General features: G+C 53.9%; 1 protein-coding gene across 1 annotated transcript in view; it reads right to left on the bottom strand.

The window, feature by feature from the left end:
* NUP93 (nucleoporin 93) overlaps positions 1-20,725 on the bottom strand; it is a 122,753-nt gene extending 102,028 nt beyond the window's left edge. The window contains exons 1-3 of the mRNA XM_064160495.1: positions 20,645-20,725; positions 10,786-10,999; positions 9,041-9,158 (exon numbers count right to left, since the gene is read on the bottom strand). Coding sequence (XP_064016565.1) covers positions 9,041-9,158; positions 10,786-10,964 — 297 coding nt within the window. The 5' untranslated portion in view covers positions 10,965-10,999; positions 20,645-20,725. The remainder of the gene's footprint in view (positions 1-9,040; positions 9,159-10,785; positions 11,000-20,644) is intronic.
* Between the last annotated feature and the right edge of the window lie 4,685 nt (positions 20,726-25,410).

The raw sequence follows: 25,410 nt of genomic DNA, 5'->3' as shown, positions 1-25,410 counted from the left end.
CAAACCATTGCCCCTTGGCCTGTCTCTAGACACTGTCAGCACAAGTCCCTCTGCAGCCTTCATGCAGGACCCCTTCAGGCACTGCCAGGCAGCTCTGAGGTCCCCCCCCGCCCCGAGTCTCCTCTTCTGCACACCTCCAGCTCCCTCAGCCTGTCCTCACAGCAGAGCTGCTCCATCTTTGATCATCTTTGTGCCCTCCTCTGGTCTCTGCCCAGCAGCTCTGTGTCCTCCTCCTGCTGGGGACACCAAAGCTGAAGGCAGGATTGGAGGTGAGGTCTCAGCAGAGCAGAGCAAAGAGGCAGAATCCTCTCTCGCCCTGCTGCCCCACGCTCCTCTGTCTGCAGCCCAACACAGGCACTGCTGGCTCCTGATACTTGTGTCATTTAGGCTGCAGCAATGCAAAGGAACCAAGCCTACAGAAAGCAAGGCAGAAGGGCTGTTGTCCTCTTGAGTTGCCTGTGCTGGCTCTGCAATGGTTAAAAGGTCCCTGCAGCTGTGCTGGCAGCATCGATTAGGGTGAACAAGGAAGCGACAGCAAAATAAAGCCACCTTAATTTCAAGCTCCATTAGAACTGAAGGACTTGGGGGAAGGGAGGGGAAGAAGGGGAAGAGAAATCGATGTTTGGCAAATGGGAAAGGACAAAAAACTGCAAAGGAGGGGGAAAAAGAAAAAGGCATTTTCAGGCTAATGTAATGCAAACAATGGCTGGTGAGCAGCACTTGAGGTTGCCCCTTTAAGGTTGTGTCAGCATTTCCATTTATAAACTCTGATTTTAGTTACACTCTAGTAGATTAGCACAGGCTTGGAAATGATTCCAGCAGATACCACCAAGCACATCAGAAATGGTGACATAAAACAGCAGTGAGAGCTGACTGCCTGAGTAATGCACCCTTGTGCTGCTTGATGTCAGAGGAGAGGTCTTGGAGCGATGAGATGCACACAGATAGTGCTGGGGGTCATCATCAACACCCTGGCACCCAGCTTCTACCAACACTGAAGCAGAAGTCAAAGCTGCCTTGGACATGGAGCCTCTTTACAGTACTCTGAAAGCCTGAAATCATCCCAGATGCTTCATTTCAGACTGTCTCAGTTGCCACTTGGACAAGTTTCAGTCTAACCTTCTTGCCCTCATTTAGATAAAAGCTCTCAGTTCTTTACCCAGACCTCCAGAGAGCTACTGAGCCACAGAATGCATGGTGAGGGCTGGGAGGGACCTCTGCAGATCATCCAGTCCAACCTCCCTGCTTAAAGCAGGGCACCCACAGCAGCTTGCCCAGGAGCACAATGCCCAGCTGGGGTTGGAAGCTCTCCAGAGGAGTCCCCACAACCTCTCTGGGCAGCCTGCTCCAGGCCTCCAGCACCCTCACACCAAACTAATTTCTCCTCCTGCTCAGATGGAACCTCCTGGGTCCCAGTTCATGCCCTTTGCCCTGTTCCTGGACACCACTGACAGGAGTCTGGGCTCATCCTCTTGCCCCCCCACAGCTCCTTTAGCTCTTGCTGAGCATTGCTCAGATGCCCTCTAGGGCTGCTCTTCTGCATGCTCAGCCCCAGGGCTCTCAACCTTTGCAGCCTCCACTGAACTTTCTCCAGTAGTTTCCTGTCTCTGTTGAACTGGGGAGCCCAGGACTGGACCCAGGGCTCCAGATGTAGTCTTCCTAGTGCAGAGTAGAGGCTGGGGAGAATCTCCCTTGACCTGCTGGTCAGAGTCTGAACATCTCCACCAGAAAAATCAAACCCAAGCCACCTCTCAGCTCAGCTCTCCCTACATCAGAACCCAAGTGTCTGCACAAATGTGCCAAGCCCTTCAGTGTATCAGAGCCAGGACTTCCCCTCCTCCTTTCTAAGCAGACAAATGTTGTATGCAAGGACAGTTCATGCAGATCTTTAGCATTCATATCACAGAGCTGGGCCAGGCCTTAAAAATTAGACTAACATCATTTCTGTAACAGTTTCACCTTGGCTTTGGGCTCAGACATTTCAAACCATGCACTGAAGGAGGTTAAATCTCACATTAAACCACCATGACACGTCTGAAGCACACAGCATGCAGTAAAGCACAACAGCAAACCACCCTAATGGGGGCAAATCAGACCTTGATCCTGCAACTAACCCTTGCTGGGTAGCCAAACAGCTTCACCAAAGCAGCACTGACCCCCCCCCTTTGATACCCAGAAATGACCCAGACACCACACATGAAAGAGCAGCAGGGGCAGGGAGGGGATTCTGCCCCTCTGCTGAGACCTCACCTGCAGTGCTGGGGATAGCTCTGGAGTCTTCAGCACAACACAGACCTGTTGAACTGGGGCCAGAGGAGGCCACAGCAGTGCTGGCAGGGATCTGCTGGGAGGTTAGGCTGGGAGAGTTGAGGTTGTTTAGTCTGGAGAAGCAAAGGCTCCAGGCAGACCTTCTGGTGGCCTTTCATTCCTTAAAGAGGGCTCCAAGAAAGCTGATCAGGACTCCTGATCAGGAAGTGCAGTGCTAGGATAAGGAATAATTGTTGTGAACTGGAGACAGGGGCATTTAGAGTTGACTTTGGGAAGAAATCTGCTGAGACTGGTGAGGCTTTGGAGCAGGTTGGTCAGAGAGCTTGTGGAGGACCCAACCCCTGCAGCCATGCAAGGCCAAGTTTCTGAGCAACCTGATCTACTATCCCTGCCCATGGAAGAGGAGGTGGAACTAGACGACCTTTAAAGGCTCCTTCCAACCCACACCCCTCTCTGGCTCCATGTTTACACACAGACTCCATCACCAGCTTGCATGACCATCCCTTACCTGGGGCCTTTGAAAACCACAGACAATTATGTGCTGAGCATGGCACCAAGAAATCATAGGGCTGGAAGGGACCTCAAGGATCATCCAGCTCAAATTCTGCCATGGGCAGGGACACCTCACGCTAGATCAGGTTGCCCAGAGTCATATCCAGCCTGGCATTAAAACTTCCAGGGATGAGGCTTCCACCACCTCCCCCTGGGCAACCTGTGCCAGTCTCTCACCACCCTCATTCTTCCTAACATCCAATCCAAATCTGCCCTCCTCTAGCCTCCATCCACCCCCCCCCCAGTCCTATCACTGCCTGATAGCCTAAAAAGTCCCTCCCCAGCTTTCCTGTAGCCCACTTCAGACACTGGAAGGGCACAATAAGGTCTCCTCAGAGCCTTTTCTTCTCCAGACTGAAGAAACCCAACTCATCCCATCTCCACAGCAGAGCAGCTGCAGCCCTCTGAGCATCCTCATGGCCCTTCTCTGGACACTTCCAGCCCCTCCAGACCTTTCCTGTCACAGGCTCCAGAACTGGGCACAGTGCTCCAGGTTGGGTCTCACCAGAGCAGAGCAGAGGAGCAGAATCCCCTCCCTGGCCCTGCTGCCCACACTGCTCCTGCTGCAGCCCAGGCTCTGCTTGGCTCTCTGGGCTGCCACTGCACACTGCTGGCTCCTGTTGAACTTTTCATCCACCAGCACCCCCAAGTCCCTCTCTCCAGGGCTGCTCTCAAGCCAGGCACTGCTCAGCCTATATCAGTGCCTGGGCTTGCCCCAAACCACCTGCAGCACCTTGCAGTTGGTCTTGTTGAGCCTCATGAGGTTGGCTTGGGCACACCTCTGCAGCCTGCCCAGGTCCCTCTGGATGGATCCCTGCCCTCCAGCCTGTCAGCTGCACCACACAGCTTGGTGAACTTGCTGAGGGTGCCTCAATGCCACTGTCCATGTCACCTCCTTTGGAAAGACTTTTGCCAGCATAATGCTTTAGGACAACAGAAAAAAATCTTCATCTGTAGCAACTTTTTGGCCTGGGAATGGTTGTGAACTGGATCTGCTGCACTGTTTTGGTGTCTGGCAGGCAATTTAAGAGAGGCCTTTGAACTGAGAGAGGAAAAATACAAATTCCTATCATTTAATGGCAAGCTTAAATTCCTTCCCCCCCCCAATAATCTTCCCAGCCTACTGCTCTAGTGGGAGACATTTCCTGGACTCACAACCCTTTTATGTGCAAGCAATCTACATCTTACAACTGATAAATAATTCAGGTAATTAATTGAGCTGCAATTTGGTGCACTCCTTTTCAGTCAGTGCTACGGAGTGGCATTTAAAAGGAGGTTCTGTACAGCAAGTTCCTCTTTGCCTCTTCTCTGGAGTGTGTCCAGAGCAGGCCCAGGAGGATGCTCAGAGGCTGCAGCAGCTCTGCTGTGAGCACAGTCTGAAAGAGTTGGGGCTGTGCAGGCTGCAGAAGAGGAGGCTCCCAGGGGACCTTCTTGTGGCCTTCCAGGATCTGAAGTGGGCTACAAGAAAGCTGGGGAGGGACTTTTAGAGGCTGTGAGGGAGTGACAGGACTGGGGAGAATGGAGCAAAGCTGGAGGTGGGGAGAGTGAGGCTGGAGGGGAGGAGGAAGTTGTTGAGCCGGAGAGTGGTGAGAAGCTGGAATGGGTTGCCCAGGGAGGGGGTTGAGGCCCCATGGCTGGAGGTGTTTGAGGCCAGGCTGGCTGAGGCTGTGGGCAGCCTGCTCTAGGGTAGGGTGTCCCTGGGCATGGCAGGGGGGTTGGAACTGGCTGCTCCTTGTGCTCCCTTCCAGCCCTGACTGAATATGTGTTAACCCAAGCTGAGGCTTCTCTTAAGGTGAGTTCCTACATTCTCTGAGCACTTTCTGGATGTCTCACACATCAGAATCACAAAACTTCATGCCCTTGGCTTGGGTTTTTTTGTTGCTGTGTTTCACTGCCTAGAGAAGAACCAGGCCAGTTGCTGGAATTGTTTCTGCAGTGCTGACTGCCACCATTTGAGAGATTGGCTTCTAGCATCTCTCTCCCCACACTGCCCACAAACAGGCTGCTGCAACAGATCACAAAATCAGAAGGAACCAAGACAGTGAGGGAATATTTTAGGCAGGGAAGCTGGAGAAGCTGAAGCAGGCAGAGAAACCACTGAAGGCAAAGAAGCGATGCAGGAGCACATGGCAGCAAGTCTGAAGGGGATTTTCAGGCTGCAAGAGCTTTGATAGAATTTAGAAGTCAGCAGCAACATTAAATTCATGCAGTCAAGACTGAATCCTATTTGTAACCTTCACATAACTGCAGCAGTCAGCAAAGGTGAAGCATTAGGTCTGTGCCTCTAGCACGTTCACCTCCTGAGGAAGCTCTTCTCCTGCAGGGTGATGCAACCCAGTGCAGGGTCCCAGTGCAGCTTTACAAGGAGGGAGTGCATCAGACTGCTACTTTTAGGTGATTGCCTGGAAAGAGAGCTTCAGCCTTCTCATCAGCTGATGCTGTCAAGCATTTGGGAATGGTTAACATGACCTGCTCAAATCTGAGCCCGAGGGAGGCTCTGCCATGGCCCTTGTGACCCTTCTCTGGATTTACTCCAAGAGTTCTATGTCCTTTATGACAGGGACACAGTATTTGAGGTGGGGTCAATCTGTTCCAGCATGGCTGAAAATGTCTTGGTTTCAGGTGCAAAGGTTATCCTAAGTATCTCCTTCCACACTTCCTTCAAGCTCTTCTAATTAAGAAACCTCACCTGTCACTTATTTTTTTTCCCTGTTGGAGGGAAAAGAAAGCACTTAATTTTTACTGCTGTAATTCATGGTTGATAGCAAGCTTTAGCCCAGAGTGTCAACTGCCACACATTCCAACTGAAACATTGGATTCCTAGGGGAAAAAGCATCCTAAGATTGACACAGGCTATAGAAGAAGCTTATACTGAAGAGAATACACTGAGATCATTACCAGAACCTTCCTATCTAAGAGATAAGACCTCCAAGCTCCTCAAGTCCAATCATTAGTTTCACACTGCCAGGTCCCTGACCAAACCAAATCCCTCAGCACAACATCTAAGTACTAGGAATTGCTATGGTTGGAAAAGAGCACCAAGATCAGCCAGTCCAACCTGCATCCCAGCATCCTTCATCACTAGACCATAGCCTCAAGCACCACATCCATTCTCCTTTGAAACACCTCCAGGGATGGGGACTGCACCACCCACCTGGGCAGCCTGTTCCAGTGCCTGACCACCTGCTCAGGAAAGAAATTCCTCCCAACATCCAACCTAAACCTCCCCTGATGCAACTTGAGGCCCTTCCCTCTTGTCCTAGCATTAGTAATTCAAGAGACCATCTCCAGCCTCACTACAACCTCCTTTTAGGTAGCTGCAGAGGGCAATAAGGTTCCCTCTCAGCCTCTTCTTCTCCAGACTAAACACCCCCAGTTCCCTCAGCTGCTCCTCATAGGTGATGTTTGCCAGACCTCTCCCCAACCTCATCGACCTCCCCTGCTCCAGCACACCTCAGTGTCCCTCCTGTGCTGCACTGACCAAAACTGGACACAGCACTCGAGCTGTGGTCTCAAGTGCTGAGTACAGGGGCACGGTCACCTCCCTACTCCTGGTGGCCACACCATTGCTGATCCAGGCCAGGATGCTGTTGGCCTCCTTGGCCACCTGAGCACACTGCTGGCTCATGTTCAGCTGCTGTCCTCTATCAGATGGCAAAGCCTTGAGATCTGATTTCATTAAGAAGAAAGCCTCCATGCTCTGGTTAGGTAACCAGTAAGAGCTAAATATTGCACAGCCCCATCCATTTCTCCTCATGTCACAGGAGCTGCACAGCCCCATCCATTTCTCCTCATGTCACAGGAGCTGCACAGCCCCATCCATTTCTCCTCATGTCACAAACCAAGCATCAAGAGCTGCACCACTGCTGGGCTTGGGAAATCTACAGTGAGACAGCTCTTAAAGGAAGGAATCAAAGTGGAATTAACAGCAGTAGTAAAGCTAAAAGAGGAAAAGGAAAGAGTTCTTGAACATAACTCTGACTGAATGGGGTCAAGGAAGACAGGCAGCAAGTTTAACAGCACCAATTAGAAATACAACAACATCAGAAATTGGAGCAAAGAGAATAAAATGAGGAAAGACAGGAAGTGAAGAACAGCAGTGGCTTAGAGCTCTCACTTCATGAGCATGGAATGAAGTCTCCAAGGTGCAATGATTCTTACTGAAATCCAGGGGAAGATCTGGGGAGGATGAGAGAAGAGAGCCAAACGTCTCAGGAACTGCCAGAAGGTGAGGAGGCACAAAGGCACAAGAAGAAATCCCACCTTTGAGAAGCATGTTGGGTGCTCTGGGTACTCAGCTCTCATATTCACTCGCCCAGCCCCAGCGTGGAGCAGTACTGCTCACACTGCCAGGAAAGATCTCCTGGGCACAGATGCCAGGGATACACATTTGAGCTCCTCAATTCAAGAGGGATGTTGAGGTGCTGGAAGGTGCCCAGAGAAGGGCAGCAAGGCTGGGGAGGGGCTTGGAGCACAGCCCTGAGAGGAGAGGCTGAGGGAGTGCAGCCTGGAGATGAGGAGCCTCAGGGCAGAGCTCATTGCTGTCTGCAGCTGCCTGCAGGGAGGCTGGAGCCAGGTGGGGTTGGGCTCTGCTGCCAGGCAAGCAGCAACAGAACAAGGGGACACAGCCTCAAGTTGTGCCAGGGGAGGTCTAGGCTGGCTGTTAGGAGGAAGTTGTTGGCAGAGAGAGTGATTGGCATTGGAATGGGCTGCCCAGGGAGGCGGTGGAGTTGCTGTCCCTGGAGGTATTCAAACAAAGCCTGACTGGGGCACTTAGTGCCATGGTCTGGTTGATTGGGCAGGGCTGAGTGCTAGGCTGGCACTTAGTGCCATGGTCTGGTTGATTGGGCAGGGCTGGGTGCTAGGTTGGCACTTAGTGCCATGGTCTGGTTGATTGGGCAGGGCTGGGTGCTAGGTTGGCACTGAGTGCCAGGGTCTGGTTGATTGGCCAGGGCCGGGTGCTAGGTTGGCCTGGCTGAGCTTGGATGTCTCTTCCAACCTGGTTGGTTCGATGATTCCAGCTGCAAAGGCTTTAGGCAACAGGAGATTGAGTAAACCTGCCTGAAGGCAGGAGAAACCAGGGCTCCTAACACTGGAATGAGACTAGACCAAGGGCCTGTCCACTCAGAAAGGACAGCACCCAAATACTAGAAGCACACTGGGGCAACTTCACCAGCCTCCCTTCCTGAAGCAAGATAGTTTAGGACACACTACTTTGAGGCATAGGAAGTTGCATGTAAACATGAGGAGCATTTTTTTCCCCTGTGAAGGTGACAACAACACTGGAACAGGCTGCCCAGGGGGGTTGTGGAGTTTCCCCTGGAGATATTCAAGAGCTGTCTGGATGTGTTCCTGTGTGACCTGGTACAGGTGATCCTGCTCTGGCAGGGTGATTGGACTGGATGAGTTTTTGAGGTCCTTTCCAGCCCCTGATTCTCTGATGCTTCCACAAAAGAGTTTCTAACTCTTTTAGCCCTCCTAACTTAGCCATCTGCCAGTGAGGAGAGAGAATCTAAGCTTCCCAATGACTCCCCACTCATTCAGACTGTCTTCTTCAATCCCTACCACCAATTCCATAACCAGAGTGACAAACACCACAGATCTCTTTGTCATGAAGATGTTCTACAAGGGCAGGCAGGTGGCATAAGGCAAAAATAGATGGGTCACATGAATTTGAGACACAGGACAATGTACAAGATGAAATCACACTGGTAAAGCATCTGGAAGGTGGCAAAGGCAGTCTAGCACCAGGACAAGGTTATGAGATGTGAGATGGAGTGAGCTGTACTCCCCTCTTGAACTAACTGAATTAAATGTCCCCCAGGCTACCCACCTCCAAATTGCCAAGTGGTTCCACTTGTGTTCTTCTAATCAGACACAAAAGAGGGCTCAAAACTCTGAGGGAGAGGTACCTCTGTGTGATTCAGGTTTGCAAAGCCAACAAAGACAGGCTCACAAAGGCAGTAAGGACACAGCTAACTCCCCTTGACTTCAGCAAGAGCTCAGAACTTAAAGTGCTTCTGATCTGGTACTGCTGGTGGGGAACTCAAACCTCTTTCATCACCAGAAGCAGCCTCTCACCTCTGTACCTCCTCCAGCTCCCAAACCAAGCACAGAACAAGATTTATTTCCACAATAACCTCTGCAGAGCTTTGGACCACAACTCAGGAGTGGTTGTTAGACAGGCCACTGCAATTGACCCATCAGGGCATGTTCCTACCTGGATGTCAGTGTCCTTCACAGGTTCAAGAGGCTCAAAGGTAGTGGCTGCACTTAGGCTCTCCAGTCGCTGAGAGATGTGAGATATATCAAGCCCTTTAGAGCCCAGCAGAACAGACCTGCATGGAAGAAATTGCACAGGTATGAAACTGGTATTGAATGGAGAGAACTCTAAACACAAATTCACTGCCAGCACTGAGGTAGACAGCCAGCCACGTGCAGACAGCTCCCAGCTGGGCTATGAAACCTGCACAAAAGCCAGGCACTCAACAGCCCTCTGTCTACAGCTAACCACCACCTCAGCCCTGCTGAACTCTTTTTTTTTCTGCTGTTCCACTGCAGTGCTGCACAGCTGCCAAGTCCTTCCCAGAGAGAAAAATTCCATAGCACAGCAGCAAATGCCTTCAGCAGCGGCCAGAGCAAGGCACTGCACTTTGTGGCTGCAGTGCCTGAGAACCACAGAATCAGCCAGATTGGAAGGCACCTCCAAGCTCAGCCAGGCCAACCTAGCACCCAGTCCTGGCCAAGCAAGCAGACCATGGCACTAAGTGTCCCAGCCAAGCTTGGCTTCAGCACCTCCAGGGATGGTGACTCCACCACCTCTCTGGGCAGCCCATTCCAATGCCAATCACTCTCTCTGCCAACAACTTCCTCCTAACAGCCTGAACCCTCCCTGGCACAGCTTGAGACTGTGTCTTCTTCTGTTTGCTGCCTGCCTGGCAGCAGAGCCCAACCCCACCTGGCTACAGCCTCCCTGCAGGCAGCAATGAGCTCTGCCCTGAGCCTCCTCTGCTGCAGGCTGCACCCCCCCAGCTCCCTCAGCCTCTCCTCTCAGGGCTCTGCTCCAGGCCCCTCACAGCTTTGTCGCCCTCCTGTGGACACCTTCCAGTACTGCAACTTCTCTCTGCAATTGAGGAGCCCAGAACTGGACACAGAAGAGGAATAGCAGCTCCTCAGAGAGAAATCTTTCCATGACCAAGGGATGCTTTTGGTAAGCATGGAAAAGGAGAGGGGAAAAAACCCAAGCCTCAGATTTGCAGTGGTTCTGTTTCTCCAGGCTGTGGCCTGCCAGCAGCACTCCCCCAGAACAGAAACCACAGCCACAAAGAGCTTCTCCCCTCTGTGATCCTGCTCTGGCAGGGGGCCTGAACCATAGAATCAGTCAGGGTTGGAAGGGAGCACAAGGAGCAGGCAGTGCCAACCCCCCTGCCGTGCCCTGGCACATCCTACCCTAGAGCAGGCTGCACACAGCCTCAGCCAGCCTGGCCTCAAGCACCTCCAGCCATGGGGCCTCAACCCCCTCCCTGGGCAACCCATTCCAGCCTCTCACCACTCTCATGCTCAACAACTTCCTCCTCCCCTCCAGCCTCATTCTCCCCACCTCCAGCTTTGCTCCATCCCCCCCACTCCTGCCACTCCCTCACAGCCTCAAAAGTCCCTCCCCAGCTTTTTTGGAGCCCCCTTCAGATGCTGCAAGGCCACAAGAAGGTCCCCTGGGAGCCTCCTCTGCTGCAGCCTGCACAGCCCCAACTCTTTCAGGCTGTGCTCACAGCAGAGCTGCTGCAGCCTCTCAGCATCCTCCTGGCCCTGCTCTGGACACTCTCCAGCACATCCACATCCCTCTTGTCCCAAAGGCTCCAGCACTGGACACAGTACTCCAGGTGGGCTCTCAGCAGAGCAGATGATCTTTGGAGGTCCTTGCCAGCCCCTGACAGTCTCCCCAGCCCCTCAGCGCTCCCTACTCACGCCTTGACGTTGGCAGTCTCCTGGGAGGTGCGGGTGAGGGTGTGGGACCGCAGGCGCTCCCCTGCCTGCTGGATCTCCTGCAGGTTGCGCTCGACGTGAGGCAGGTCCGACATGCCTTCTGTCTCGGCTGCAAGCTGCTCTGCCTGCTGCAGCAGCTCCCCGAAGTCATCAGTGTCCATCTCTGCCGCAGGATTCGCTCAGGATGCGCAGAAGCCTTCGCAGAAAGAGAAGATTCTCGCTGAGCTATGAATGATTTATGGAACCGGAGAGTTGTTTGGGTTGGAAAAGCTCCCTCCGAGATCATCAGGTCCAACTGTCAGCCTAAACACCACCGTGGCCACTAAACCTTGGCCCATGGTGCCATGGCCACACGTGCCCAGGCATGGGGACGCCACCACCTCCCTGAGCAGCCTGTGCCAATCCCTGACCGCTCTTGCAGCAAAGAAACTCTTCCTCATCTCTAACCTAAACCTCCCCAGCACAAGTTCAAGCCTTTCCCTCTCCTTCCATCACCTGATGCTGGGGTGAAGAGACCAACCACAGCTGGCTTCAACCTCCTTTCAGTGAGCTGTAGAGAGCAATGAGGTCAAAGAATCATAGAATCAGTTAGGGTTGGAAGGGAGCACAAGGATCAGCCAGTTCCAAACCCTCTGCCATGGCCAGGGACACCCCACCCTAGAGCAGGCTGCACACAGCCTCAGCCAGCCTGGCCTTAAATACTTCCAGCCATGGGCCCTTAACCACCTCCCTGGGCAACTCATTCCAGCCTCTCACCACTCTCATGCTCAGCAACTTCCTCCTCACCTCCACTCTGACTCTCCCCACCTCCAGCTTTGCTCTCCCCTCAGCCTCCTCCAGGCTAAACACCTCCAGTTCCTTCAGCTGCTCCTCCCCAGCCCTGTTCTGTGGACACTGTTGCCCCTCTCTGGATGTGCTCCAGCATCTCAGTGTTCTTCTGGGAGCAAGGGGCCCAAAACCAGAATCTCTCTCACCAGAAGTTCCAATCCATCTGTCACTAAGCCCCAAAGTCAAAGGAATTAAGTGCCTGCTGCTCCAACCCAGAAGGTGCATATCCAAACTGCTCCAGAAGTATCAAACCCAGAAGCAGACAGAAAGTCTGAGAATCACTCAGCCCAAACAAGAGAGCATTTCCACCACACAGCATAAGGCAAGGCACAGGCAGGCTTCCAGTGCATGCTGCAGTTCCTGCACCAGAGAATGGAGCTGATGTTTTTTAGGATGGACAGGAGGGGATGTGAAAGGGAAAAAGAAACCAACACACCACCCAGCAAACCACGCATGTAACTGCCATCAGGGATAGATGGAAGCCAAACCCTCACCTTCACACCCCAAATCCAGGGATTTGCAGCTCAACCACATGCTACCAGCACCTGGCAGCTCTGGAAAGCCCCATGGGAAGATGACAGGGATCTATTTTTGCTGACTGCTGCTGCAGACAGGGGAAATCTCCAGTACCAACACTTTCACCCTCGTCTCGAAGTGCCTGGGATCAAATCAGACCAACTCCATCTCAAGCATTCACTCCAACTCTTTATCATCTCCACTGGTTTTCTTTTGGAGGAGATGTATCTGGTTTAAAGGAAGCCAACAAGCAAACAAAACAACCCAACAAACCAGGACATTTTTACAGCCCCAAAGCAACTGTTTCTTGGTAGCCCTCAACCATACCAAAAGCAATTCTCAGTCTCACCATCATCCCAACTACCAGTGGCACCAGCACTGCTTCTGGCTGGCCAAGCCATTTAAAAGCACTGCATGAGGATTCAACTCAGCCATATGCAATTAGAAACAGAGAAAGCCATCCCTGCTGCCTGGGTGCCAGGACAAACCCTCCAGAGCCAGGCATGAAGCCTTACACAAGCACTGCCCACCCACTGCTGGAGAGCTGGGAGCTACTGGGGGAGGCAGCTGTTCTCTTTGCACTGCCTTGTTCATCAGGTGAGATAGCAGAGAGTGGATTTGTTGGAACAGATTAGCATGTCACTGAGATGGAGGGAGCAGGGAGGGCTGCTGCTGGCAATCAGCAGTTTCATGCCCTGCAATGCAGCACAGAACATCTCTCCTGTGTTGGCTTAACTCAGGTGCACCCCTGGCACAGCTGCCTCTCTTGGCAGGCACTGACCAGAATTGCCACACTCCCAGTTAAGAACTGATCAGATCCTTCAGGGACAGAGACCAAAAGAGCAGCACAGGCTTCAGCTAGATTTGATCCAGTCTGGTCTGCCTCCTCTAACAAGATGAGAAGCTGAGAGTGTAAGACAGCACTGAGCTCTCAGGGCACTGAAAGCCAAAGCTTTGGGATCAGTACCCTACAGAAACTGCTCCCAGATTGGCACTTCTTAGCCCTAGACACCACACCAGGTCTGTCCCATAAACTTGCTGACGTAGGACAAGTGCAACAACTCTGAGACTGAGTTAAACTCAGCAAATACAGACTCAAGTAGTTATTTTGGAGCAAGTTAGGCCACCTGTGATTACAACCAAGCCACGCAAATCACAGCTCAACATTACACAGCTCCCAGTGGCACAATTCAGATGCTTAGACTGAGCAGAGACAACTTTGTCTCCACCCTGATGGAATTTGCTGCATTCAGGAGACTGCAGTCTGAGCTCTGCTGTGCAAGATGGAAACTGCTGCCACAGTAACCACAGCAGATTCTTGCAGGGGAAGGAGCAGCTAAGACTGAAGAGAAAGAAAACACAGCAGAAATTCCACTAACTTCTATGAAACCAGAATCAACCTCGGGCTAAAAGCCAGGGCTGAAAAGGCTCTTCTGTAAAACAGCTTTGATGACTTATCAATAGAAGCTGCTGCATTAGGCTGCTGTTCCATTAAACCCCCCCCCTCCACCCCAGTTTAATGTTTCCCCAACACTTAAAACCACAAATAAACGTTGTCTAGCCTGCAAGGTGACTGGACTTAAGCCAAAAAGAAACTGCAGGATGAGGACAGGTTTCTTAAGTCGGCTCTGACTGTAAAAGATGCTCTCGCTCCAAGAAGGACATGGAGGTGCTGGAGAAGGTCCAGAAAAGGGGGACAAAGCTGATGGAGGCTCCTGGAGAATAAGTGAGGAGCAGTTGAGGAAGCTGGGCTAGTTTGGCCTCAAGAACAGGAGGCTGAGGGGAGACCTATTGCTCTCTGAAAGGAGGTTGGAGACCTCACTGCTCTCTGTAAGGAGGTTGGAGCAAAGCAGGGGTCAGACTTCTCTCTCTCTAGTAACAAGTGATGAGAGGAAACAGCCTCAGGTTGCACCAAGGGAGGTTTAGACTGGACATGAGAAATGTCTTCACACAGTAGTATCACACAGTATCACCAAGGTTGGAAGAGACCTCACAGATCATCAAGTCCAACCCTTTACCACAGTGCCCAAGGCTAGACCATGGCACCAAGTGCCACATCCAACCTTGCCTTGAACTGCCCCAGGGACGACGACTCCACCACCTCCCCAGGCAGCCCATTCCAGTGCCTAATGACTCTCTCAGTGAAGAACTTTCTCCTCACCTCGAGCCGAAATTTCCCCTGGCGCAGCCTGAGGCTGTGTCCTCTTGTTCTGGAGCTGGCCACCTGAGAGAAGAGAGCAACCTCCTCCTGGCCACAACCGCCCCTCAGGTAGTTGTAGACAGCAATAAGGTCACCCCTGAGCCTCCTCTTCTCCAGGCTAAACAACCCCAGCTCCCTAAGCCTCTCCTCGTAGGGCTTGTGCTCAAGGCCTCTCACCAGCCTCGTCGCCCTTCTCTGGACACGCTCAAGCATCTCAGTGTCCTTCCTAAACTGGGGGGCCCAGAACTGAACGCAGTACTCGAGGTGTGGTCTGACCAGTGCAGAGTACAGGGGCAGAATGACCTCCCTGCTCCTGCTGACCACACCACTCCTGATGCAGGCCAGGATGCCACTGGCTCTCTTGGCCACCTGGGCACACTGCTGGCTCATGTTCAGGCGGGTATCAATCAGTACCCCCAGATCCCTCTCTGTCTGGCTGCTCTCCAGCCACTCCGACCCCAGCCTGTATCTCTGCATGGGGTTGTTGTGGCCAAAGTGCAGCACCCTGCACTTTGAGCTATTGAACCCCATCCCATTGGCCTCTGCCCATCTGTGCAGGCGGTCAAGGTCCCGCTGCAGAGCCCTTCTGCCCTCCAGCTCAGTCACATCTGCCCCCAGCTTAGTGTCATCTGCAAACTTGCTGATGACTGACTCCATGCCCTCATCCAGATCATCTATGAAGATGTTAAAGAGGATGGGGCCCAGCACTGATCCCTGAGGGACACCACTAGTGACTGGCCGCCAGCTGGATGTGGCACCATTCACCACCACTCTCTGGGTCCGGCCCTCCAGCCAGTTCCTAACCCAGCACAGAGTGTTACCATCCAAGCCGCGGGTTGACAGCTTAGCCAGCAGTTTGCTGTGGGGGACAGTGTCAAAGGCCTTGCTGAAGTCCAGATAGACCACATCCACAGGCCTCCCCACATCCACCAAGCGGGTCACCTGATCATAGAAGGAGATCAGGTTAGAAAGGCAGGATCTGCCCTTCCTAAACCCATGCTGGCTGGACCTGAGATCTTTGCCATCCCTCAGGTGCGCAGTTATTGGCCCCAAGAGAACCTGCTCCATCAGTTTCCCTGGCACTGAGGTCAGGCTGACGGGTCTGTAGTTCCCAGGTTCCTCCATCCGACCCTTTTTGTGGATGGGGACCACGTTGGCCATTTTCCAGTCTCCTGGAACCTCTCCGGTGAGCCAGGACTGCTGGAAAATGATGGAGAGTGGCTTGGCCAGCTCAGCTGCCAGCTCTCTCAGCACCCTGGGATGGATCCCATCTGGTCCCATGGACTTGTGGGTGTCCAGATGGCTCAGCAGGTCCTGAACTAATTCCTCATGAATTTCCAGGGGAACACACTGCTCCCCGACCCCATCCCCCAGTTTAAGAGGCCATTTGCATCCTCCTCCTCTCTCCTTACTGTTGAAAACTGAGGCAAAGAAGGCATTCAGGACCTCTGCCTTTGCTTCATCATCAGTTATAGTGTTCCCCTCCTGGTCCAGTAAGGAGTGGAGGGTCTTCTTGCCCTTCCTTTTAGCATTGATAAATTTATAAAAGTGTTTTTTGTTAAATTTCACGGAACTGGCCAGCCTAAGTTCTAGCTGAGCCTTAGCCTCTCTAATTTTTCTCCTACATAGTCTGGCTACCTCCTTAAACACATCAGGAGAAGCCTTCCCCTCCTTCCAGAGGCGATACACCCTCTTTTTCTCCCCCACTTCCTTCAGGAGCTCTTTGCTCATCCAGGCTGGTCGCCTCCCCCTGCGGCTCATCTTTCGGCATGTGGGAACTGCCAGTTCCTGTGCCTTCAAGAGCTCCTGTTTAAAGTAAGTCCAACCATCCTGGACCCCTTTGTTCTCAAGAACTGCTGCCCAGGGGACATTGGAAATAAGTTCCTTGAGCAAATTGAAGTTTGCCCTCCTAAAGTCCAAGGTGTAGGTTTTGTTGAGGTGCCTCCCTACCTCCCTGTATATTGAAAACTCCACTAACTCGTGGTCGCTACACCCTAGGCAGCCTCCCACTATCACATCTCCTACCAGCCCTTCTCTGTTGGAGAGCAGCAGGTCAAGCTGAGCTTGACCCCTAGTAGGCTCGTTTAACAGTTGAGTCATGAAGCTGTCCTCCATGCACTCCAGAAATCTCCTGGACTGCCTCCTCTCACTGAAAAGGTTTGCAAACACTGGGTTGCAAGGTGGTTGAGTCACCATCCCTGGAAGCATTTAGAAGACAGAGATGTGGTGCTGAGGGCCATGGTTTAGCTCCAGACTCTGCACATTTAGAGGATGGTTGGACTGGATGACCCTGGAGGTCTTTTCAAACCAAAACAAGCCTAGGATTTATTACCCAACTCCCCACTACAACCTCCCCAAGAGCACTGCAAAAGAATCTAAAGAAGGCTGGAGCCATTCTACTGCTCAGTGAAGATTTTAGTGCACTAACCTCAGCAAGACACAGAGATGAAACTCTCCAAAGCACACAGAGTGTATGTCACAGGCTTTGTGTCATCTAAGTCATTAACTCTAAGAAACAGCCCAAAGAAGTTGGGTTTCTTCCAGTGCTATGAAAGAAAGAAGAAGATTTCAGAAGGAAGAATAAAGCCTCAGCTCAACACCCAGAGCAGGTGAGAGGGACTGAAATAGTTCCACAAGTTATAAAGATCCAAAACAGGACACAAAGGAAGCAACTCAAGAGCTCTACTCTCACACAGGGGTCAGCTGCTTTCAGAAGGAAGCCACAAGAGCACACTAAGAACAGAACATGACATTGATGAGGGGACAGAGTAAATTTGTTCAGCAAGTTTGCTGCAGACACCAAGCTGGGAGGCTTGGCTGAGACAGCTGCAGGCTGTGTGGCCATCCAGAGAGACCTGGACAGGCTGAGAGCTGGGCACAGAGAAGCCAGATGAGGTTCAACAAGGACAAGTGCAGAGTCCTGCATCTGGGGAGGAAGAATGAACTGCACCAGTACAGGCTGGGAGGTGACTGCTGGAGAGCAGCCCCAAGGAGAGGGACCTGAGAGGGCTGGGGGAGAACATCCATGGCACAGCAATGTGCCCTGGGGGCCAAGAAGGCCAATGGGGCTCTGGGGTGCATTAAGCAGAGTGTGTCCAGCAGATCAAGAGAGGTTCTCCTCCCCCTCTACTCTGCCCTGCTGAGACCTCATCTCCAATACTGCCTTCAGTTTTGGTCTCCCCAGTTTCAGAGGGACAGGGATCTGCTGGAGAGGGTCCAGTAGAGCTACAAGGATGATGAGGGGACTGCAGCACTGCCTTATGAGGAGAGGCCGAGGGACCTGGGGCTGCTTAGTCTGGAGAAGTCTGAGTTCTGCATCCAAAAGCTGGAGCAAAGGAAAGGTTTGGTCATCATTTTCATTCAAAGGTAGCCTGAAAGGTCCCCTTAATTGTTTAAAGGAAGCTGTTCTATCCTGCATCAGACTTGCTGACCTGAAAGCCACAAGTCCCAACTATCATATACAGCTTCCCTTTTGCAGTCAAGCATCCTGAGTGCTGCGTCCAGTTCTGGGCTCCTCCATTGCAGAGAGCTGAGGTGCTGGGAAGTGTCCACAAGAGGGCGACAAAGCTGGGGAGGGGCCTGGAGCACAGCCCTGAGAGGAGAGGCTGAGGGAGAAGAGAAGACTGAGAGGGGATTTAATCAATGTTTATAACTATCTGAGGGTTGGGGGCCAGGAGGGAGGGGGCAGGCTCTGCTCACTGCTCCCTGGGCTAGGACAAAGAGCAATGGGTGTAAGCTGCAGCACAGGAGGTTCCAGCTTTCTTGTAAGCCCCCTTCAAGTATCTGCTGCACGTTCTCAGCAGATCACCCTCCAGGATGCAAAGCACAAGAAATGGCTACTCAAACCTAGCAAAGGGAAGACTTCATACCCTGGCTACACTAAAAACATGTTAGATCAGGGTAAGGCAGCTTAAAACCAAACACCTAAAAGCTCCAAGCTATAGCAGGTGCCACCTCTGGGGAAACACCCATCAATTCATCCTCCTCTGCATCTCATAAAGGCTTTTAACTCCTGTGTGTTTGGTCCTTTACCTCACCTGCAGACACAGATGCAAAACTCAGTCTGGTTATGATCTCAAAGAGCTCTTACCCTACACAAATCAAAACAGATTAAAATGGCTTGTCAAAGTTTTAAAGGCAGTTATTTGCTCTTACACTCTGAGAAAGGACAGGTGACTATTCTCTATCCTGTTCACTATTTTATCTGGAACCAAATGGGCATTTCAAATCATTTCTTCCACTACAGACTACCAGACCTTCACTCTCACTGCCTTTTCTCCACTACTTCAAGTTCCTCACAGTGATCTCAGGTCCTTAAGTAACTCACACAACTCTCTCTCTTTCCCAAACACTTATTTGAAGCACCTGCAGGGCATAAACTTCCACAAAGAGGCAAGCTGATTAATTGATTAAACTCTACCCTGGTTAAATAGAGCACCTAGATTAAGTTGGGTGTTGGAAAGATCTGACATGAAAACCCAGATCATCACCCAGACACATACTGAATCTCCTGTGACATTATCACCATGAGAACATTGTGGCTTTAGATACACAATGACAAATGTTCTTCAATCATCTCTTTTTAAAGCCCCTAAAAAGTTTTCCCAAGGGTTAGGAAACATTTTTGGGACACAACATAAGTGAGCAGCAGTTAAAGAGATAGGAGCCAGCTTTTCTTTGCATGAACTGGAGTGAACCTTGCCTAGGAAGGGCTAAGAAGTATTTTTACAGGTCAAAACCAGAGTTCTACATCCAAAAGCTGAAGGGAAAAGTTTGGTCATCATTTTCATTCAAAGATAGCCTGAAAGGTCCCCTTAATTGTTTAAAGGAAGCTGTTCTGTCCTGCATCAGACTTGCTGACCTGAAAACCACAAGTCCCAACTATCACATACAGCTTCCCTTTTGCAGTCAAGCATCCTGAGTGCTGTGTCCAGTTCTGGGCTCCTCCACTGCAGAGAGACGTTGCAGTACTGGAAGGTGTCCACAGGAGGGCGACAAAGCTGTGAGGGGCCTGGAGCAGAGCCCTGAGAGGAGAGGCTGAGGGAGCTGGGGGGGTGCAGGCTGCAGCAGAGGAGGCTCAGGGCAGAGCTGATTGCTGCCTGCAGCTGCCTGCAGGGAGGCTGTAGCCAGGTGGGGTTGGTTTCTGCCAGGTGAGCAGCAAACAGAAGAAGGGGACACAGTCTCAAGCAGTGCCAGGGGAGGTCTAGGCTGGCTGTTAGGAGGAAATTGTTGGCAGAAAGAGTGATTGGCATTGGAATGGGCTGCCCAGGGAGGTGGAGGGGCCACCGTCCCTGGAGGTGCTGAAGCCAAGCTTGGCTGGGGCACTGAGTGCCATGGTCTGGTTGCTTGGCTAAGGCTGGGTGCTAGGTTGGCACTTAGTGCCATGGTCTGGTTGCTTGGCTAAGGCTGGGTGCTAGGTTGGGCTGGCTGAGCTCGGAGGTCTGTTCCAACCTGGCTGATTCTATGACCTCCTTTCTCCTGCCAGCTATCTATTGCTCCTGCTCACGGCAGGGGAGCTGGAACTATAGGATCTTTAAGGTTCCTTCCAACCCATATCATTCTGCTACCCGAGTAATGCCTGGGAACTATAAGGTCACTCGGGTGACAGTGTAGAGAACACTGCTCCCTTCCCAAGTGCCCCCCAGCAGCTACCTGGCAACAAGTGCTTTTCCCCAGTCACCAACCCCACCACAGGGAGGAAAACCCTCCCCGGACCGAGCTTGAAACAGAGATGCCGAATCATCCACAGCCACAGACCCACTCTCCTGACGCCTTCCCATTCAAACAACGAGCTCCTGCTCCCTGAAACACCAGCATGCACCTTAGTTAAACGCTGAGCACCCCTTCTCCAGCTGGGTTTTCGCACTGCCCACCAATACAGACAAGCCCAGACTGCGAAACTGCTGCTCGCACATGGGCGGCCAGCCCGGCCCTCGAACCCCTGCTCTTTCACGGGCACGGATACACACAAACCCCCCGAGGAGCCCCGCGTACGAACTCCACCGGCCTCCTGCCGCTGCGGCCCGCACTGCGGCTAAGGACTTGGTCCAGGAGCTCCACGAGTCGTGCCGCGACCCGAGGCTGGGCGGGCAGCCGCCTCCCTACCGGCGCACTCCTCCGGGGAGGCCCTGCCGCAGCCCCCAACCGCAGGGCCCGCTCAGCCAGAGCGAAGGGGGAGTCCCAGCCTAGGGGGGAGCTACCGAGGGTGCAGACGCGGCGGGGTGAAGGGGAGAACCCGCAAGGACTGAGGCAGGAGAAGGGAAAGCCACAAGGCGCCCGCACGCCGCTCTCACCCACCTGGCCGCCGCTCCGGCCGCCGTGCCCGCGCCGCCCGCCCCCATTGGTCGCTCTTCCGCTCTTCCCCGTGCTCCCATTGGCCGGGCCTCCGCGCTTGCTCGCAGCTCACGTTTTTATTGGTCCAAAGGCCGCTGGCTCCCGCCCCCTCCCGAGAACGGCTCGGCTGAGACGCGCGGCGGCGGCGGCGAACCCAATCAACGTGTGCGGGGGCGGTCACCTCCGCAGCCTGCCGCTCCGGGGAGCCTGCCGCTCCGGGGGGCCTGCCGCTCCGGGGGGCCTGCCGCTCCGGGGGGCCTGCCGCTCCGGGGGGCCTGCCGCTCCGGGGAGCCTGCCGCTCCGGGGCTGCGCAGGGCTTCTCCGCGCTGCGCGGTTAGCGCCGCGCCTCTGCATCAGCCCCCCCGAGAAAGAGGGGGATAGAGAAAGGAATGGAGTGCACAGGGTTTTCACCCTCTGCTCGCCCTTTCCCTCCGCAGCCACCGCTAACGCACGCTGGCGAACCCCATCCGATAGGTGATTCCTGGAGGGATAGATCGAGGGTAAGGGCTTGTCCCTCCCAAATCCCGCAGCAAACACTCCCACTGCCAGTGGGTGACTGTCACCCGCTGGAAGGTGTGCTGAAGGTGTATTGAGGTACGCTCTACCCTCATGAGCACAGGTGAGAGCAGTGTGGCAGGACATGGACAGAAGCCTAGGAGCAGATGTTGCAAGGTGACATCTCACAACTGGTAATTGCATAGACCCTGATAGGGCACATCCAACAGCCTGCTGGTGTAAGAAGTAGTGGATGGACCTTGTCACTGCTCTGAAACGTCACCAACCCCCCAAAGTCCTTTCTTCAGAACTGCGATCATGCTGCTTGTCTTCCTCGAGGCTTATTGTAACATTCCCCTGCTCCTTTTCTCCGTTTATCCCCCTTATGATAGAATCAAGCAGGTTGGAAGAGACCTCTGAGATCATCCAGGCCAACCTAGCACCCAGCCTTGTCCAATCAACCAGACCATGGCACTAAGTGCCAACCTAGCATCCAGCCTTAGCCAATCGATGGTGACTCCACCACCTCCCTGGGCAGCCCATTCCAAGGCCAGTCACTCTCTCTGCCAGGAGCTTCCTCCTAACAGCCAGCCTAGACCTCCCCCGGCATGACTTGAGGCTGGGTCCCCTTGTTCTGTTGCTGGGTGCCTGGCGGAAGAGCCCAACCCCACCTGGCTACAGCCTCCCTGCAGGCAGCTGCAGGCAGCAATCAACTCTGCCCTGAGCCTCCTCTGCTGCAGGCTGCACCCCCCCAGCTCCCTCAGCCTCTCCTCTCAGGGCTGTGCTCCAGGCCCCTCAGCTTTGTCGCCCCCTTCTGGACACCTTCCAGCACTTCAATAATCATCATCCAGCCCTCGTAAGTCATCACCTTCCACTTCATCTTTTCCCACTCACAAGCATCTCTTCTGGCATATAAAGCCCTGCCGAGGTGGCTCTAAGTTGTGGCCAACTTGGCTGCCCGGTGGCCAGCGCTAGTGCCCCCCGGGCCGAGCCGGGGGACAGGTTGACCGAAAGGAAGCAGACCAGGCACAGGCAGAGCCAGCGGAGGCAGCGGGTGGCGGAGCTGCTGGGGTCGGGCAGGCAGGTGGCAGCAAACCCGCACGGAAGCGCTCGGGGCGCCTGGAAAGCGGCTGCTGGCGGCGGCGGCTCCTCGGCTCCGGGAGCCTGTCCGCTCTGCGCGGAGCCATGTCCCTTCTGCACAGGGTGTCTGTCCCCTCCATATTGGAAGCGTGTCCCCTTCGCCCTGGGTGCTGTCCCCTTCTTTCTGCGTTCCTGTCCCATCCGCTATGGGTGCTGCCCTCTCCGCGCCGTACCCTCTGCACTGCCTGTCCCCTCTTCTTCCTCTCTGCACAGGGTGCACAGGATGCCTGTTCCTTCTGCATCGAGTTCCTGGCTTCCCGAACGCCGTGCACAGAGGGTGCACAAGGTGCCCAGCCCCACCGCGCACGGTAAGATTGCCGCTCTGTAGCGGGTGCCCAAGGCGCTTGTCACTGCCGCGCTGAGTGCCCGTGGCCTCTGCACCGGGTGCCCAGGGTACCTGTCCCCTCTGAGCAGGGCTAGCTGCCCTTCTGCACTGGGTGCACATGCACTCCGAACTGGGTGCCTTTTCCCTCTGCAGTGGGTGCCCATCTGCTCTGCACAAGGTGCCCAGGGTGCTTGCCCTCTCTGCAAGGGGTGCCTGTCCCTTCTGTGCAGCGCGCCAACCCCCTCGAACAGAGTGCCAGTCCCTCTGCACTGGGTGCACGTCTGCTCTGAACTGGGTGCATTTTCCCTCTGCACTGGGTGTGTATCGGTTCTACACACGGTGCCCGTCCCCTTGGCACAGAGTTGGTGTCCTCTCTGCGCCCAACACGTGCCCGCTCCGCACAGGGTGCTGGTGCCCTCTGTGCACAGTGCATAGCTCCTCCGCACAGAGTGCAAGTCCCCGCTGCACACGGTATAGCTGCGGGCTGCACACACAGGGTGCAAATCCCCTCTGCGCACGGCATAGCTGCAGGGTGCAAACACAGGGTGCAAGTCCCCTCTGCACACGGTGTAGCTGCAGGGTGCAAACCAAGTCCTCTCTGCAGGGTGCATGTCCTCTCTGCACACGGTGTAGCTGCAGGGTGCACACACAGGGTGCAAGTCCTCTCTGCAGGGTGCATGTCCTCTCTGCACACGGTGTAGCTGCAGGGTGCACACACAGGGTGCACATCCCCTCTGCACACAGCGTACTTGCTCTCTGCACAAGCATGTGCCAGCACCACTCAAGGCCATGGGGGACAGATTAGCCTCTTAGGGTTCACGCAGAGCCAGGAGTGATGCTGAGCACAGTCCTCAGGGCGCTGCAACCCACTGCCTGGCTGGGGGTGCACTCAAGACATCCCTGCACCATCTCCTCAGGAGACTCGGGGGAGACACACAGTCACCCTAAACTGCCTCCACAACTGGAGCTCTGCTTTGCTTTCCTTCCAGGGATTGAATAAAGCACAGCAGTCTCTTCCTTCATCAAGTCTTTATTCCCATCATCCACAGCCGTGTGCAGGCAGAGAGCAGCTCCTGCTCATTAAAAAGTTTCCATCAAAAAACACTCCCAAGGGGACCCCTACTGCCTCACAGAGCAGCTATGAACAGAGCCAAGCATTTGGCACACCCCAAACCTAGACAGGGTTTCCCATGGGTGCCTGCACTCACCCCACCAGCCTTGTGCCTTTCCTCACACCAAAGCGTACTGGAGAGGCTGGAATGGATAGGGAGGCTTGGGGCTCCCAGCTCTGTGGCTGCTGCAGACAAGTGCACAGCCAGGCAGAAGAGACTGGCAGCAGCTGGGCATGGAGGTGCATGCCCACGTACCACACTGGCACAGGAACAGGGAGCTGTTGATGCCTGGGGTGCTTCCTGAGAGGGGAAACCCCATCTGCACCCCAGCTTTGTTTCTGCTGTAGGATAGGGGTGCACAGTCTGCAGCCCCTCAGCTGCACTGGATGCCAGCTCTGGAACCATCAACCCCCCACCAGGTTGCTTTCCCAGCAAAGTGTCTTCCCATGGAATTTATTTGGTTTCAAATGCATTTAGGGCAAGGCAGGCTCTTAAACCTCATCTCCAGCACTGACACCCTGTTGCATCAGGCAGGGCTGAGAAGCAGCTCAGGCGAGAGACTCACTAATGCAATGGGGCACTGCATTTAAAAGGCAAATGGGTGCTGAGCTGGCAGCTGCTTTGCTCACTGGTGAGACTGGGTGCTGAGCAAGCTGAGCCCCCACTGCAGAGCCACATGCTGAAATGAAGCAAACTTTTTGGGACAGGATGAGCAGCTCCCCTGGGTGGCTGGAGCATCCCCAGATGCCTGGGATTGGTATTGCTGTGTTCTCCCTTGCTGATGTGCTATCTTATGTCACCCAGCTGGGCAGATAGGGCTGCACAGGCACCCAAATATCTCCATTTTGGGGTTGCCTCAGCATGTTATTTTTTAAAACTCATCCTATGCCACCAAGGGCTGGAGGGGACATCCCTGCCAGGCTGAGCCCTGCCTACAGAGGCAGGGAACAGATGAGGGCAGTGGGGTGCCACACCTGGCAGCAGGGCTGGGAACTTGCCTCTATGGTGGGGCACACCCAAGGGACTTGTAGGAGCAGGCAAAGGCAGCCACCTCAGCCTGAGGCAGGGGCTCCTGTACCTAAAAAGCAACTTTCACTTGGCAGAGACTTTCGGAAGCAGAACACCACCCACACACCTTCCCATGGCCACCTCATGCTGCCAGCAGCCACCCACCAAGAGCTGCATTTAACCCACAGAGGGTTTATCCCTGACTGTGGCTGTATGCACTCCTGAGCCAGGAGGTCATTGCAGCTCTAGTGAAGACTGTGCCCAACAATGGCCTGGGGAAAGTGCTCCTGCCTTGGGCAGGAGAACCCAGACACTGTAGGTAGAGGTATCTGGTATGGGCAGGCTGCAGGGAAATCTCACTTGAGCGATGGATCTGCTCTTAGAACCCCTAATGGGTTAGGATTTGCAAAGCACAAGTTCTTCAGAGGGGTTTAGCCCCATTTCTGAGACAGCCATATCGCCACTGGGGTTCAGCAGCAGCTCAGGGTGCCAAATTGCTAGCCTATGCCACCCTTCCATCCGTCATTCCGCAAGTTCTTTCACCCAGAGGAAGCCTCAAGAGGAGGCAGAGACACCTGCCACAAAGGTAGAAAGGCAGGACAAGGCTGGAGCCCCTCCTGCCACCACCTGCCCTACACCCCATGGCACAC

This window comes from Pogoniulus pusillus, chromosome 20 (genome assembly GCF_015220805.1).
Source record: "Pogoniulus pusillus isolate bPogPus1 chromosome 20, bPogPus1.pri, whole genome shotgun sequence".
Lineage (NCBI taxonomy): Eukaryota > Metazoa > Chordata > Aves > Piciformes > Lybiidae > Pogoniulus > Pogoniulus pusillus.
This window is presented reverse-complemented; position numbering and strand designations above follow the sequence as displayed.